General features: G+C 36.7%; 1 protein-coding gene across 1 annotated transcript in view; it reads left to right on the top strand.

Annotated features, from left to right (window-relative positions):
• The window catches only part of SARAF (store-operated calcium entry associated regulatory factor), a 21,665-nt gene extending 3,838 nt beyond the window's left edge, over positions 1-17,827 (top strand). The window contains exons 3-7 of the mRNA XM_059049266.2: positions 7,979-8,157; positions 11,342-11,759; positions 14,040-14,169; positions 15,031-15,185; positions 17,004-17,827. Of these exons, the coding sequence (XP_058905249.1) occupies positions 7,979-8,157; positions 11,342-11,759; positions 14,040-14,169; positions 15,031-15,185; positions 17,004-17,029 (908 nt within the window). The 3' untranslated portion in view covers positions 17,030-17,827. The remainder of the gene's footprint in view (positions 1-7,978; positions 8,158-11,341; positions 11,760-14,039; positions 14,170-15,030; positions 15,186-17,003) is intronic.

Genomic DNA, 17,827 nt, shown 5'->3' with positions numbered 1-17,827 from the left:
ATGTTAAAGCATGGAAAGTGTACCCATATTGCAGTCGTGATTTGGTGATAGGAAATGCCTGTGTTTTTGAACTTAAGCAACAGATTTATTTCTGTAGCTTCTTATTTTTTATTCTTAAATGCTAAAATGAGAGAAGGTGCTATTTGTAAGTACTTGATTTTGAGTACTCCTTTGATGTGGATGTTTTATTACTAATTAATAAAAAGCCAAGTTGGATTTAAATGTCTGTACATTTTCCTTATGTATTTCTAGAAAGTTTTATATAGATAGGAGACTTTGATCAGAATTACAGTTTAAAAACTGGATTAAAACATTAGTTGAACCCTCAGTCAATTCTAGAATAAAAAAAGGAGGTTTAAAAAAAAAAGGAGGTTTACAGATGAAGAAGAGTCAGGGGAATAAAAAAACGGAGCCAGATTTAAATTAATGAGGAACCTTTTCCTGGTAGCTCTTTGTCTACCTACTCTATAAAACTATTGTTTTGGAACAAAAGGCACAAAAGTATTTTGCAGAGTAAACACAATCAAACTACTTGGTCTTAAATTTCTTTTGAGGAACTATTTTATGAAGACATTTTATTGAGTTAGTTTTTATCAAGTAGTTTTGTCAAGCAGTAGTCAGTCCCTCATTTGTCTTTTGTTTGACTTTGGTTGTACTCACTTTGTCATTAGCTAACATAAAGCAAAAATTGTACAGAAAAAAAAATTGTACCAGTTCTAAAGAGATTACCTAAAAATTTTCACAATTCTTTATCGAGCTACTTTGTATTTGTCACTCTTCTGGGTGTTGGGAATATTGCAGTGAACGAAACAGTGTTTCACCCTGGAGTTTACACCTACTGAGGAGAAATAGAAAATAAACAAATCAGGTAAATAGCGTGTCATATTGTGAATAGTGGTTAGGACATTGATAAAACAGGGTAAGGAGGACAGGGTATGCAGGCAGAAGCAGGGATTTTCAAAACATCCATTAGTCAGGGAAGAAGTCACTGTTAAGGTGACATTTGATGAGAACCCTGAAGGGATGGGTCTGCTATGACCTGTATTCTATCCCATTCCATTCTATATTTTTTTAATATGATCTGTATTTTAAAGGCACATTCTGTCTGCTCTGTGGAAAACAGACTGTGGGAGCGAGAGTGGGTTGGGGGAAGCTGGGAGGCCAGTGAAGGGACTGCTTGTACAGTAAGACCCGAGGGTGGTGATGGTTGGTGGAGGGGGGAAAGCAGTGCAGGTGGTGAGAGTGGCGGGCTTCTCAGCTGTTCTGAAGGTGGAGCTGACGTGATACTCTGAGGGATTAGATATACGGGTTAGAGGAGGAGAGAAGACAAAGATAACTGCAAGGTTTTGGGTCTTGAGTGACTAGAAGGATGGAATTAACGTTTCCTGAGGTGTGGGGTTGTGGGAGAATCAGGCTTGGGGGAGTTTGGTTTTGTTCATCTTAAGTTTGAGACCTGCACGTGGATTTCGATTTGTGCGTCTGGACTTCAGGGAACTCTGTGTCACCCTTGACTGATGTACTAGTGGAGTAAGGTTGTGAGCATTTTGTTCTTCGACCTTGTCTTAGTTTGAGCTGCCATCACAAAATACCACAGACGGGGTGGTAAGCAGTACTTATTCCTCGCATTCTGAGGCTGGGAAGTCTAAGATCAAGGTGCGAGCATGTTTGGTGTCTGGAGAGGGCCCTCTTCCTGCTCTGCAGATGACTGTCTTCTTGTTATGTTCTCAGATAACAAGAGCAGGGGTGGGGTGGGGTAGGGGTAGGTGGGGGTGAGTGGGTGGATGGGGGCCCTGGTCTCTTCCTTTTCCTACACAGGCACTAATCCCATCACTGGGGCTCCATCCTCATGAGCTCATCTAAAACTAATCACCTCCCAAAGGCCCTGCCTCCAAATGCCATCACATTGGGGATTAAGGCTTCAACATATGTATTCTGGTTACAAAACATAGTAACCTTTAGGATCTCTAGGGAGGAAAGATGCTGTAGAGTCATGGTAATGATAACACGTAGGCATATGGCTCCTTAAACATTCTCAATAATATTTATCATACTTGATCACCTATTATGTGTTGAGTACTCTGCCAGATAATTTTAGTAAATCATATCTAAACTTCACAATCAATTTTAAGGTTGATATCATTTTAACTTTACAGGTAATTTCTATACAGATAAATTGACTTGGCCAAAGTCATATAGCAAGTTGGTGGTGGAAATTTAGTTCAGTGTTCTTTGCATTATCTCAGCCCTGCTACAACAAATTCAAGTTGTTATTATTCCCATTATTTAGTTTAATAATATTCTGATTTTTTAAACTATTGAACATTTTCATTGTTATAATTTTTTATTTATTAGGAGGTAGTTTGAGTTTAATATAGCATATTTTATTTTAGTATAGTTCTTGGAAATTTGGATCATGTGGAATTAAATTTTTATATAGCTTTAGGTGGATTTTATTCTAGCTGTGTAGTCAGTTATGACAAAACCATTTATTAAAGAAGACATCCTTTTTTCCACTAAATTGAAAAGCCCGCTTTTGCTGGTTGGAGGAGAGTTTCCTTTCATTTAAGGAGTAGTCTCTCAGAATCACTATTCTGTACAGTATTACTGAGATCCCACTTGAGGCTACTGCAACTCGTTGTAACTCAGACCCAGTTTACTCTACTTTTTAAGTTACTTGTGCGTTTGAGATGCATCATTTGTCTTTCCTCACACAGGCTAAGCAGGGCAGAAAGAGTTATGCAGAATATTGAGTTTTGTCAACGGTAAAGGATGCTATTGTGCTTCGTTTTATAAATAAAATATGGCGATGCTTGATAAAAAAAAAAACACCTAGAACACAAAAAACCCACTTTATCTTGTATTTCCACATATATCTGGATTTATTTCTAGACTTTCTTTTGTTTCACAGTTCACTTGTCTGTTTCTGTTACTATCCCATACTATTTTGATTATTTTAATTTTATAGTAAGCTTTATTATTTGGTAAAACAATGCATTTTTAAAAAATTGACGTATTGTTGACTTACACTATTAGTGTCATGTTTACAACATAGCAATTTAATATTTTTTATAGATTATACTCCATTTAAAGTTATTACAGAATAATGGCTCTATTTCCTTGTGCTGTACAATATATCCTTTTTGCTTATTTAAGCAATGTTTTTTTTTTTTGCGGTATGTGGGCCTCTCACTGTTGTGGCCTCTCCCATTGCGGAGCACAGGCTCAGCAGCCATGGCTCACGGGCCCAGCCGCTCCGCGGCATGTGGGATCTTCCCGGACCGGAGCACAAACCCGTGTCCCCTGCATCGGCGGGTGGACTCTCAACCACTGCGCCACCAGGGAAGCCCGCAATGTATTCTTTTTCAAAAATTTTTTTGTCTGTTTATAGACATTAATTTTTCCATAGCCTTTAACAAAATTTCTTTCTAGTTCCAAAAAAGCCCAGTTGGGACTTTCCTGGTGGCACAGTGGTTAAAAATCTGCCCATCAATGCAGGGGACACGGGTTCAAGCCCTGGTCCGGGAAGATCCCACATGCCACGGAGCAACTAAGCCCGTGCGCCACAACTACTGAGCCTGTGCTCTAGAGCCTGTGAGCCACAACTACTGAGCCCACATGCCACAACTACTGAAGCGCATGCTCCTAGAGCCCATGCTCTGCAACAAGAGAAGCCACCGCAATGAGAAGCCCGCGCACTGCAACGAAGAGTAGCCCCTGCTCACCGCAACTAGAGAAAGCCCGCGCGCAGCAACAAAGACCCAACGGAGCCAAAAAAAAATTTTTTTAAAAGCAAAAAACAAAAAAGCCCAGTTGGGCTTCTGGTTGGAAGTGCATTAAATTTATTTAGGTTCTGTTTTTTATATATATATATATATATATATATATATATATATATATATATATATATATATATATATATGTCTTATATAGATCACATATTGACCCTAAGTTGATTTCTAGATATTTTATGGATGTATGGTTTGTCACTAATTTGAGATAGACTTTACATTTTCTTTTGTAATCGGACATTACAATTATAGAAAAAGCTTTTGCCTTTGGGTAATTGATAAAATATCCAGCCGTTTTATCAAATTCTCTTAATATAGCAGAGTTTTCTTTTGGGAAGTTCTCTTGGATTTTGTAGGTCCAACAACTCTAAATAAAATGTTTATTTCTACTACTCCTTGTACCAAGTGTGACAGACATTGTTGGATGATTACTCAGAAGCTGTTCTCTACTTTCTCCTCCTTGTCTTCCTCCACATAGATACTGGAAAAGCCAAATATTCATTTTATTATAATCCCTTGACACTAAGTCATTCTTGTCAGTCTACTGGAGGAATTCTGGGGAAAATATTTTAAGTTTTGATGGAAAGTTATTAATCTTATGTTCTCTGTTTTCTTTCAACTCTCTTTTTTAGAATGTTGATATATTTTAATGTAAGTTATAGGCATCATGATAGGCCATAACTAAATCCTTCAGTATAAGCCTTTTTTTAATGAACTTTTCCCCACCTAGTAAAAATAACATTACATGTAACAAAATTGACCCTAATTTCTTAATATCAACTAATTACTCATTCCATAGTCAGATATCACAGTTGTCCCTAAAATGTCTAAACTAGTTTGTTCAAACCAGGTCCCAGTCCAGGACCAGGCATTGCATCTGACTGAATTATCCCTTAAGTCTTTTGAAAATGTAGAATGGTCTCTTTTTTCATGCTACTGCTTTGCTGAAGGGATTGGGCCAGTTATCCTTTAGAATATCCTACGTTCTGGATTCTGTTTTCTCATGACATTGTTTTAGCTTTTTTTTTCTTCCTTGTATTTCTAGTAAACTGAATGCTAGGTCCAAAGGATTGATTAGATTCATATTAAATACTTCTGGGGATTACATCATAGGAGATGGTGTAATATTGATCTTTATACCGTTAGCAGTGCTAAGTTTGACTAGTGGATTACAGTGGCTTATTTTTCCCCCATGAAGTTACATTTTTCCCCTTTTGTGACTAGAAAGCACTCCGTGTAATGTTACTTGGCACCATACCAATATCCATTCACTTAATGATTTAAAAACTAATTAATTCTTTTCTGAATCTGTTTCTTTAGGGGTTGTAAGATGGTGATTTTTCTAATTCTATCACTTCTTCTGCATTTATTGATTGATATTCTTCAGTAAAGTTGAGATTTTCCTTATCAACTGAGGCTGTTTCAGATTATGGTTCTGGCTGGAAAGTCAGGATAAACATTTAATTTAAAATCTTTAATTGCTAGTTTTCAAAATAAGGAGGTAATTGGTAGCCACTTTAAGTATAGATAAGTGAGTTTTTGGCTTTCCCTTTGAGTATTATGGATTCTTGGGTTTTTATAGATTGAAAGTATAGTCACTATCTTGCTGGTCAGTCTTGCTTTTGGTGTCTTAAGATCTTTCCCATCCCAGGATCAAAAACATATTCTTTCTTTTTGTGTTTTCTTCTAGTACTTTTAATTTGTTGTTTGTTTTGTGGTAAGTGTTTAACCATCAGGGATTAATTTTTATACATTTTGCACATGATCAATTTTCCTAATCCTGTGTTACTGTTTACATTATTATAGATTTAATTACAGATATGTTTTGATTGCTGTAACCCAATTTTCCTTTCTTTGTTGTTACTGGTTTTCAGCTGTCTTTTTACTCTTTTATATGTTATTATATTACTTTATGTTGTTATATTTCTAGTTTTGTTGTATTTTGGTGAGAGAAGGGTGACCAGTAAGTCTCAGCTTAGTCAAATTTATTAAGCTCTTTTTTTGGTAAATAGATATAAATAAGATCTGTAGTTGCTGATGTGAGGGAATATCCTTGATGTCTGATTAAGTGCAAAAGCATGTGAAGAGTAATGTGCACTGTATGATTCAATTTTATAAAAATAAACTAACAAAAATCAAAACAACCCCTGTATATGTATCTGTTTGTGTGAGCAAGAAAAAGGTACTGACCAGGCTGCTAATTTTGGTTAACACAGAAATGTGAAAATGGAGGAAGAATGGATTTCTCCTTTTAGATTTTAAAAAATTGTGAAATATGTATATGTATGTATGTGTATATATATATATGTGTGTATGTATATATGATTTTTAAAAATTGTGAAATATGTATATGTATGTATGTGTGTATGTGTGTGTATGTATATGTGTGTATATATATATATATATATATATATATATATATATATATATATATGAATGAAAAGAGCTGGGGAGACCATCTAGGGATGTAGCTTCTTCTCAAGCAGCTTTCACCTTGTACTGCTTACTTTAGTCAGCTCCAATTCAAGAGCTGCCATTTCCTGTTGCTTTTAGGGATTCCATTATGTGTGTCAGGTTGGTTGTCAGTTTTCACACCTGCTGTTCTGGCACTTGACTTATATTTAGGGCTAGTCACCTAGCTATTGGTCCATCTGCTTTCACCTTCCAAAATTCTGTTACCATCTCCTTTTCTGTTTTGCCTGACTTCGTTCACATCGGCAAAACAATTCATTTATTGTACTTTCAGTGGAATTTGAGTGGCAGCAAGTTTTGCTAATTTGACATGTTGAATATAGGGAATTGGGTGCTAACAAAATGGTGGAAAGTGATGCCTGCTACATCTGCAGCAATGAACACTGGATGGCTCACATCAAGCCTCTTGGCATCCATGACGCCAATTACGGAGCACTGGACAGTGTCAGGAAAACCCCAAGCCCCCATGACTGCCTGCTAGCCTGGGCACAGTCTGAGTTTATGCTCTGATCTCCGGATCTCGCTTAAGTCCCTCCGGTTGACAGAACCGAAATCACTTTTGGGATTTGTAGCTTCAAGAGGTTTTAGGAGTCTTTTAGTTTTGCAAGAAGTCATACCAGTTTGAGGGCAAAATGGATGTTGAGTGAACCAATCAACAGTATCTTCCATCATAATCTGAGGATGATAAGTAGGAAGACTATTCATTTTCCAATAACACTTCATAATTCACTTGTGTATCGATACATCAATGCTGTCCATAATTTCCTTGTTTTGACTTCTTTTTAAACTGCTTTGTCAATAGGATTTTAAATTTGTGAAATAGTTTAACTTTTTAATTTTTAAAATTGTGAAATATTTAAACCCACAGAAGTACACAATGAAAACCCACGTACTCACCACCCAGTTTTATTGAATCTTTACATTGTACTATATTTGCAAGCAAACCTCCCCCCTGCAAAGTAATAAAACATTAGGGATAGAGAGCGAAAGTCTCTGCTCTCCCTCTCTCCTCAATGTTGCTCCGAATTTGGTGTTTAGTCATTCCTATGCATGTTTTCATACTACTGGTATATACACGTATAGACCTTAACAATTCGTAGTACTGTTTTGGCAGTTTTCGCGGTTTATGTAAAGCCATCCTACTAAACATTCTACAACTTGCATTTTGCTTAAAATGTTTTTACTATTTCTATTCTGATACATGAATTCTAGTTCACTCATCTTAACTGCTGTAGAATATTCCACTTTGTGAATAGGCCAGAATTTTATTAAACCGTTCATCTGTTGACATACATTTAAGTCATTAAATGTGCTTCAGGAACATTCATGTATATGTTTTGCTATTTTAATTAACCATTGATATTATTGTCAATTGTCATATAGTAGTACAACGTTTCAGGTTAATGAACTTTTGGTTCTGATTTTGCAAAAATTATGTAGAACTTACAATATAGAAGCAGCTTAGGGGACATCAATCCTGAAATGAAGGGAGACCTTGAAGTAGTGACTTTTTGACTTTTGTGCAAAAGGCCTGAAGGTTGTTGCGATGGCTTTGGGATTTGGGAAACTGTTCCATCTTCTCTTCCTTAGTCATCCTCAAAAGGCAAGAAAGACCCTTACTTTTGAAAGTATTTTCGATGACAAGAGTTTTACTAGAATGAATCTTTCTATATGACAAGATATTTACCATCTGTTTATCTTTGTTCTTACTGTTTCAGACAGAATATTGTTGCGGGATATAAAAGCTCTTACCCTCCACTATGACCGCTATACTACTTCCCGTAGGTTGGATCCGATTCCACAGTTGAAATGTGTTGGAGGCACAGCTGGATGTGATTCTTATACCCCCAAAGTCATACAGTGTCAGAACAAAGGCTGGGACGGTTATGATGTACAGGTAATACTCTTTATGTTGATGGCAGTCTAAATGGAATCCTTTTCAGTGAAGTGTTTATTGAGATATTATTCAGTATTTTGGGGAAGTACATATAGAAAATCTCAGGTTACCTAAAATATATAAATATAAATCAGCGATTCGGTCTCTGAAAGAAACATCCTCTGAAAGGAATGAACTGATTTTAAAGCCTGGAAATATTCATTGTAATCTTTATACCAAAACTTTCTCATAAGACATTAGTAAATTTTCAAAATTTTTCATATACTTGGCGGTGGGGGGTAGAGGATTTCTTTTGATTGTCATTCCTCAAAGAATACCAACCTATCCTTAAAAAATAAAGTTAAGATTATAAAAAAAAGATTATAAGGAATTGTAGATTGTAAGTTGGGGTGGGGTTCATGTGTCCCTATTGTGCTTCAAATGCTTGATTTTAAAAAGTTGTTTTAGAACTGAGGGTGGTTACTTATGAATGAAAGCATTTCAGTGGGCTTTATTGTCTTCAGGTCTTTGGCATTTTGTACTTAGGATAGACTACCTCCTTGAAGTTCCAAAATTTATTATCCTTTAGAAATGGAATAGATTTTAAGTGAATTCAGTTTAAATCAATACTAATAGATTTCTACTTTGTATTCTGCCTGCTTTCAGAAAGGATTTAAGATGGTTGGTCATTCGGCCAGAAACTTGCTTTGACAGTTTTCCCTTCCATCAGAGTGATATTCTTGTTTGATACAACCTTTGTGCCTAGTGTATGCATTTCAGGGAGAGAGTTCATATTTGCTTGGTGATATGTATTTCACAACATTTTTTCCTAGTCTTGCTAACCAAATCACAGAATCTTCAGGTTAAAGCTGAAATTACTTTTACTTTTATATTACTTTTCAGCCTTGATGGAAAAAAGATACTAACGGCAAAGTCATTCATTAAACATATATTAAACAGTATTATACAGAAATGAATGATGGAGTCACAACCCTCAAGAAACTCTCTTCCTAGGAGAAAAGATAAGACAAGCACTCACATTACATCTAGGTGCCAACAAAGTATTGTAACGTCACGTCCAGTCGGGGGGATTGGGAAAGACTTAAAGAAGAAAGTATTATATGTACTGTGTTAGTAAGGAAGGATAACATTTTTAGAGCTGAAGAGATAGAGAAGGGAGTGAATGGCATGAGCAGAGAAGTATAGAGGATGTCATATGTTGACTCATGTTTAGTAGCAGGAGAGAGCCTCTTCTAATTCCAAGAGTATAAATATAATAATTAGAAGCCACTTTTAGTATATGCTATTAAGGAAATTATAATTAACATGAAATACCGATAGAGATTGAGTTTGTTTTATTTACCTAAATCAACAAGCTTATAAATCTTCCTCCAAATAAAATTATTTAAAAAGTGGAATAGTGTAGAACAACAACAACAAAATAGAAAAATTGTATATTATCCAAATTAAAAACTTTTAGGCTTCAACAGACACCATCAAGAAAGAGAAAAGGACACACACAATAGCTTTTGCAGTCATATATCTGACTGGGGACTTGTATCCAGAGTATGTGAAGAACTATTACAACTCAGTAAGAAGACATATAACCAAATTTAACAGTGGGTAAGGCATCTGACTAGACATTTCTCCAAAAAAGATATGCAGATGGCCGATAAACATGTGAAAAAATGTTCAGCATCATTAGCTGAAAAAGTGTGTAGCATCAGGGAAGTACAAATCAAAACTACAGTAAGATACCAGTTCCTAGCCAACAGGATGCTTGTAATCAGAAAGGCGTAGTAGCAGGTGTTGGTGAGGATGTGGAGAGACCCTCATACACTGCCATTAGGGATGTGAAATGGCGCAGCCACCTTGGAAAACGGGCAGTTTCTCAAAGGTTTAAACATAGAGTTACTGAATGTCTAGTCATTCGACTCCTAGGTGTGTACCCAAGAGAATTGAAAATGTGTGTCCACACAGAAACATACTAAATGTTGTAGCAGCATTATTCATAAAAGGCAAAAAGTAGAAACAACCCAAGCATCCATCATTGATGAAGAAACAAAATGTGGTATATCCATACGATGGAATATTAGCCATAAAAAGGAGTGAAGTGCTGATTTATGCTACAACATGTGTGAACCTTGAAAACATTCTGCCAGGTGAAAGAAGCCAGTCATGTAGGACCACGTATTGTATGATTCCGTTTACGTGAAATGTCCAGAGTAGGGAATCCTTGCAGACAGATTGGTGGTTGCTTAGAGCTAGGAGACTTCGGGGGAAACAGGGAGTGACTACTAAAGGAGATGAGATTTCTTTTGGGGGCAATGAAAATATTCTAAAATTGATTGTGATGATGGTTGCACAGCTCTGTGAATACACCAAAAACCACTGAAATTGATGAATGTCTAGTATGTGAATTATATCTGAATAAAGCTGATAGAGTGTACCTGAAGTTTGAAAGAGGAAGATAATTTGTCCAAAAAAGAGAAAAGCAATAGAACCAATCAGATCTATTTTGGCTTATATCTTTTTTAATATTGTTAGAGAAGCATATTACCTACTCAGCTCAAAATAGTTATAGAATTCAACCTAGACTTGGGCTTTTTTAAGCTGGAAAATTTTGAGGCTAGCATAGATTCTTTCTGTGGTTTTTCTAAATGTCTTTTTAAAAAAACTTAAGAAAATTACTTAATGGATTGGACCTTGGGAAAGGTAGTCCATGGTTTTTATAGAATTTGTGTAGGAAGTTTTTCTCAGAAGGTTATATCAGTAGCTACCAGATATTCATATATGATGCTGATATTTGATCCTTAATGTTGAAAAAGCCCCTATTTTTAAAGAAAGCATCTTCAACAGTGGTTAAAAAGTTGACATTTAAAAAATTTGCTTAAAGTTAATAAATTAGGGAATGCTTAATATGTACAAAAGAATTCTTTACATCTATATGTAAGGAATAAGGAATAGTAATAAAATGAGCACTCATGTACCCACCGCCTAGCTTAAGTAGAACGTTAGTATCACCAGTATCTTGAAAGCCCCTGGTTTGCCCTCCCCCAACACAGAAATACTCGTCCTGAATTTTGATTATCATTCCCTTGCTTCATTTTGCTGTTTTATGACAGCTGTTTAGCCCAAATAATGTATATTAAATGAAGAAAAAAATCTTTTGGTTCTAATAACCTGTTTCTACTTTTCTTCACAGTGGGAATGTAAGACCGATTTAGATATCGCGTACAAATTTGGAAAAACTGTGGTGAGCTGTGAAGGCTATGAATCCTCTGAAGACCAGTATGTACTGAGAGGTTCCTGTGGCTTGGAGTATCACTTAGATTACACGGAACTTGGCCTGAAGAAATTGAGAGAGTCTGGAAAAAACCATGGCTTTAACTCTTTCTCTGATTATTATAATAAGTTGTACTCCCAAGACTCTTGTAGCATCAGTGGAGTGCTTACCATCGTGGTGCTACTTGCTATTGCCTTTGGAGTTTATAAATTCTTTCTTAGTGATGGTCATGATTCTCCTCCACCATATTCTGAGTATCCTCCATATTCCCGTCATTATCAGAAATTCACCAACTCTGCAGCACCCCCTCCTGCAGGCTTTAAGTCTGAGTTCACAGGTATGTTTTCCTAGGCAATGGCAGTAAGTAGGATAGAAGTCAGGTAGTGAATCCTGTGCTGGTTTCTGATATAGAAAATGGTTGCATTGGGAAACCAAAGCAGCTTTGTCTTATTTTGTTACTTTCAACTTCTTTTACCTTTTCTGTTCTGTTTCTCTATAAGGTTAATTGTGATTACTATTTTAAGGATGCATGATTAAATTGCAAATCATCTCAATCAAACTTGATCACATTTGGTAATAATTTACCTTGAACTCTGTCTCACACCATACACAAAATTTTATTCACTGAGTATTAACAGAGCTCAACATAAAAGTAAAACAATTAAGTTTCCAGAAGAAAACATAGGAAAAATATTTGTCAGGGTAGGCAAAACTTTCTTAGAATGCAAAAAATACCAGCCAAAAAGAAAAGAGGGATAAATTAGATTTTATTTAAATTAAGAATGTCTAGTCATCAAAAACATCATTAAGAGAGTGAAAAGGCAAGCCACAGACTGGGAGAAGGTATTTGTAAAACATTTTCAACAAAGCACGTGTATCTACAGTACATAAAGAACTCCCACAAATCTGAGAAAAGACAGACAACCTAATTAAAAAAATGGACAGAGGGTTTGAACAGTCATTTTATAGTAAAAGAAGATATCCAGATGTCCAATAAAAATTTGAAAAGGTACTCAGCATCATTAATCTTCAGGAAAATGCATAGTAAAACCTGAGTTCTTAATTAACCACCATTTAATCATCTTAATGGCTAACATTCAAAAGACAGAGTACCAAGTAATGGCAAGGATGTAGTTAACTGGAACTTGCTGGAAGGAGTTAAAAGGATAAAACACTTTGGAAAACTGTCAGTATCTACTGAAACTAGACATATGGCATCCAGTGACCCAGCAATTTCATTCCTAGATGCATATCTAAGAGAAATGCATGCATGTATGTACAAAAAGATTTGCACAAGAATGTTCACAGCAGCCAAAAACTGGAAATAGAATGTCCATAAACATGAGAATGAGACAAATTGTTTTTTTTCACACATTGGACTACTATACATAAATTTAGAAAAAACAAAAACAAAACTGATACATGCAGTGGTGGAGGTCGACTTTCATGGACATAATGATACACCAGAAGAGTACCTCCGTATGATTCTATTTATAAAAAGTTCAAGAATGGGTAAAACCAAAGTGTGGTGGGAAAAGTCAGAGTTGGCTTCTCTCTGACATGGGTGGGTATCTATTGAGAGTTGTCGTGAGGGAGTCTCTGGGTGCTAGAAAGGTTTTACTGATGTGGGTAGTGATTACATGCATGGGTACATACATACAGATTTATTATGCTGTACATGTGGGATGAGCACAGTTCCCTTTACTTATATGATACAGCAATTTAAGAAAAACTTCCTCTGAGCAGAAGATATTTCTTTTTTTTTGGTCCCTTTTAAGACCCGACTTCCCAACTAACAAATATCCTCCATTTGGATTCCTCCATTAGACACTCAGGTACATCTCTCAACCTGGAGCTTCTAGACATGTCCACACAGTAGAAAGGAAGTAGCTCTGACGCGTGGGGTCATCTTCTAGTAGCTGATCTGGAGCAGGGCAGATGTGACCTTATGGGAAGAAACCACCCTCCCCTGCCTTAAAAACATATCCCTCCTTTTCCTTGTGTGTGGGAAAGGCAGGTGCTCCTTAGTTATAAACCAGTATTTTATAAATACACTTTTTGAATACAACTTGTTTATAAGTTGAAGTATTATTATTTTTTATTTTTATTCTTTTAAAAAATAAATTTATTTTATTTATTTATTTTTGGCTGCGTTGGGTCTTCGTTGCTGTGTGCAGGCTTTCTCTAGTTGCAGGGAGTGGGGGCTACTCTTCATTGCGGTGCACGGGCTTCTTATTATGGTGGCTTCTCTTGTGGAGCACAGGCTCTAGGCATGTGGGCTTCAGTAGGTGCAGCATGCAGGCTCAGTAGCTGTGGCTTGCGGGCTCAGTAGTTGTGGCTCACAGGCTCAGTAGTTGTGGCTTGCGGGCTCTAGAGCACAGGCTCAGCAGTTGTGGTGCACAGGCTTAGTTGCTCCGTGGCACATGGGATCTTCCTGGACCAGGGCTCGAACCCTGGTCCCCTGCATTGGCAGGTGGATTCTTAACCACTGTGCCACCAGGGAAGTCCCCTGAGTATTATTATTAAAGCATACAGATGAAACAATTGAAATGTCATATAATCTTTAGTTCTGTAGACTATGGTTTAAGAGAGGATACATAATCATTTTTATTTTTAGGACCGCATGGTGCAACTTCTGGTTTTGGCAGTGCTTTCACTGGACAACAAGGACATGAAAATTCAGGACCAGGGTTCTGGACTGGCTTGGGAACTGGAGGAATACTAGGATATTTGTTTGGCAGCAACAGGTAGGCTTTGCATTTATCTCACCTGCTCTTTAATTCAGTCTTTCTTTAGAGGCTTCTTTGTTTTACTTATAATTTTTTTTTTTTTTTTTTTTTTTTTTTGCGGTACGTGGGCCTCTCACTGTTGTGGCCTCTCCCGTTGCGGAGCACAGGCTCCGGACGTGCAGGCTCAGTGGCCATGGCTCACGGGCCTAGCTGCTCCGCGGCATGTGGGATCTTTCTGAACCGGGGCACGAACCCGTGTCTCCTGCATCAGCAGGTGGACTCCCAACCACTGTGCCACCAGGGAAGCCCTTACTTACAATTTGACTGGATTTGTTTTGCTAAAGGAAAATAAATTATGGTGACATTACCCTATTAAATCAGATTCTCTGGGAATGGGAAGGAATGCCATCTGTGCTTTGATCAATATTATATGTATTTTTTTCTTTCACATGTCATGCTTATAGATATGAGTTAGAAGCAAGACTGTTGACTCGACATCTGAGAAGGCAGGAAAGAACACAACATTTGGGCACAGTTGGCATTCTGGTTTGGTTGGAGAACGGCAGAAGCAAGGGTGGAAAGAGCTTGCGACCAGATTTTGGAATGTCTTCAGTTTAAATAGTAGTTTAAGTTTAGATTGTATTTGAATGTGAATTCAGAAAGAAAGAACCTTTATTCCCTGTCATTTTCTTTCCTCATAGCAATGACCATAAGAATGGCAGAAATATAAAACAGTGTTTATTTTATGTTAATCCTAATATACCAGAACACTGAGGAAAAAACACTTGATAAAAATTGTTTTCTGATGGTTTAGGAATAGGAGGGTATTTAAAAATCATAGTCACAAGAAAAATGCCTGACACACTTTTGTCTTTATAGAGCAGCAACACCCTTTTCTGACTCGTGGTACTACCCATCCTACCCTTCCTCATACTCCAGCACGTGCAATAGTCGTGCTTATTCACCACCTCGTGGAGACCCAGGAAGCTATTCAGCGTGTTCAAGCTCAGAGCCAAGAACCAGAACAGCATCAGGTGAGAGCAAAAAATCAAGAAGTTCCTATTCAGTAAAGTACAGAAACAATTTGGAACTTAGATGATTAACTATACATTTAGCAGTCATGGTTTTATGTGGTATACCCACCAGAAATATTAGTTGCACGATTAACTGAGATTAAAATATACTTCAGATCTACTCTTTCCTCCCACTTCTGTTCTTTAAAACTCAAACAGAAATTTGGTTTAGACTCATGTCTGTCACTAACCAAGGTTTTAACTTAAACCTTCCTGGATGTTGGCTTCCATGTATATTTAATTCTGGTTAATCTGTAGGGGTCCTTTAAGCTCTAAAATGGGAATTTTCTAGGTAGAAGGTTGAACTTTTCAGTTTGGTAAAACTCAATAAAAATGTATTGAGCCATTCTTTAAATCATTGTCAAAAATATGTTTATTGCAATGGCTAAGAGGAAATTTTGTAAAGAAGCAGAGATATCATATAAAAAACCAAATTATTTGGAGTTAAATATCTAGCTAATTAGCAGAGAATTGGAGGTAGTGGATAATGAGGCGGTGATAGATTGCTGTGGGTTGGATTTGTCTTCAGCAGAGGGAAGAAGTTATAGAACAATGAATAATTCTTGAAATTGACAGAAAATATATTTAAGTATGTTTAAAAATGTCAGAGTGGAATTCTCATAGTGCTGGTTTGAATGAATTGGTATGATCACTCTGAAAAGCTGTTAGGCATTACCTACTAAAATTGAACATACGCATACTCAAGATGCAGCAGTTTCACAAATACATAGTAACAGAAGTGCATACACTTTTACACTTAAAGATAAGTACAAGGATGTTTGTAGCATCCTTATTCATAATAGCCTTCAACTGGAAGAAATCCATGTATCTTCCAGCAGTAAAATGGATGAATAAATTGCGTTGTATTCATACAGTGGAATACTGTGCAGCAGTGAGAATAAGTAAATAGTTGTATGCGATAATGTGGATAAATTTATCAGATGTAAAGAAAGAAGCCAGAAACACAAGAATATGTACAATATGATTGCAACATTCATGTTTTATAAATATACATGTTTAAAAACAAGCAAAACTAATCTGTGGTGTTAGATGTTAAGATAGTTGGTTGCTTTGGGGGAGAAAAAGAGGTGGTAATAGTTGAGAAGATACATAAAGATGTAACTATGTAGGACATAATGTGACAAAAGAAACTTCATTCTCAGTGGAAATAATTGTAAGAAACTGTATATATCAACTAGAAATGTATGGGACTTATGTGAAGAAAATCATAAGACATTACCAAATAACCTATAGGAAGATCTGCGAAAAATTGAGTTTCCAGATGGGAACACTGTGGTCTTGTAACCTGTCTGTTAGCATGTTTGCATCTTGGGGGAGCTGGGGGTGCTTAGGTAACCTTTACCATCAAAAGTCTGTGACCCTCCCCCATGTTACTTCTATTTACCGCTGGAGTCGTGAGAGGTAGCAGGGCCTGGCTTAGGCTCCATTGGCCTCTCTGCTGTTTGGCTCAGACTTTGGGTCTTGCCTGGGGCCACACTGGCCCCAGCACAGAACACATCTTTGGTTTCCTGACTAAAAGTTATTGCCAGCAAGCGTGTGTGTGTTTAGCAGACTTGATGCTGATTGGATGGCTGGAAGGGCTTTTGTGGGGAGTTGATGCACTGAGTCCTGCAGCCCTGGTCCGCAAGCTCATTCTCTCCTTCTTCCCTCGTGTCTTGTATCATTTGCTAACAATAAACATGTATTACTGTTGTAATTTTATAAGCAATTCTAATGCATTTTAAAAAACTAATATAAAATTTACTCTTCTCATTCTAGGATATGGTGGTACCAGAAGACGATAAGAAAGTAAAAAGTTGGGGTCAGACATTGGATGCAAAACTTATGATTTTTCATCACTTTCTCTTATAAAATCGTGCCCCTTGCTAACAACTGGGGAAAGGGAATATGCAAAAGTTCTGTGGTGTTTTGTCCTGTATAGCTTTTTGTATTCTGTTATTTGAGGCTAGGAGTTGACATATGACAAAATGCTTATCTAGAGAATCATATGTTTATGTAACATGCAGATGTATATTATAGTTTTTGAAAGTGATGACTACTGTAGAATGCTGAGAATGTATTGTGTGGTTTCTGACACCTGTGATCCATAAGAACCATTAAGAATGAAGGCTTTATACCAATAGACACTGAGTACAGAAATTTTCAGTCTTAGGTGGTTTTAGTTGTTGATTCATTACATCATAGAAGCGATAATAATCTATTTGGTTTGTGTTATTGGGTGTCTGCTGTTCTTCAAACATTTAAACCAAACTTTGGACTACTAATTATACTTCCTTGTGTGTTTTGATCACTTCTGAGCTGAGGAGCTTTGAACCTGTCAGTGGTGTGTGGGGTTCTGGTAAGTGAGAACTACCTTTTAAGGAAAAGGTAGAAAATAAGTATCTAGAAAGTTGTTGTGAATGGCAGTGAGCTGACAAAAATGCTTGAAGCCTCCATATTCATTTTTTTAAGAAGTAAAGTTCAAGTGCTTCAGCAGAGGTTTTCTAATAACAGAAGCATGTAGTTCTCTGTGGAATCTCAGATGTTGTAGCAGTCTGTGTCAATCTTACATTAAAATGACAGAAAAAATAAAAACAAACAAA

The sequence above is a fragment of the Kogia breviceps genome, chromosome 20, assembly GCF_026419965.1.
Source record: "Kogia breviceps isolate mKogBre1 chromosome 20, mKogBre1 haplotype 1, whole genome shotgun sequence".
NCBI lineage: Eukaryota > Metazoa > Chordata > Mammalia > Artiodactyla > Physeteridae > Kogia > Kogia breviceps.
The sequence above is the reverse complement of the archived record's forward strand: the minus strand, read 5'-3'. Positions and strand labels throughout refer to the sequence as shown.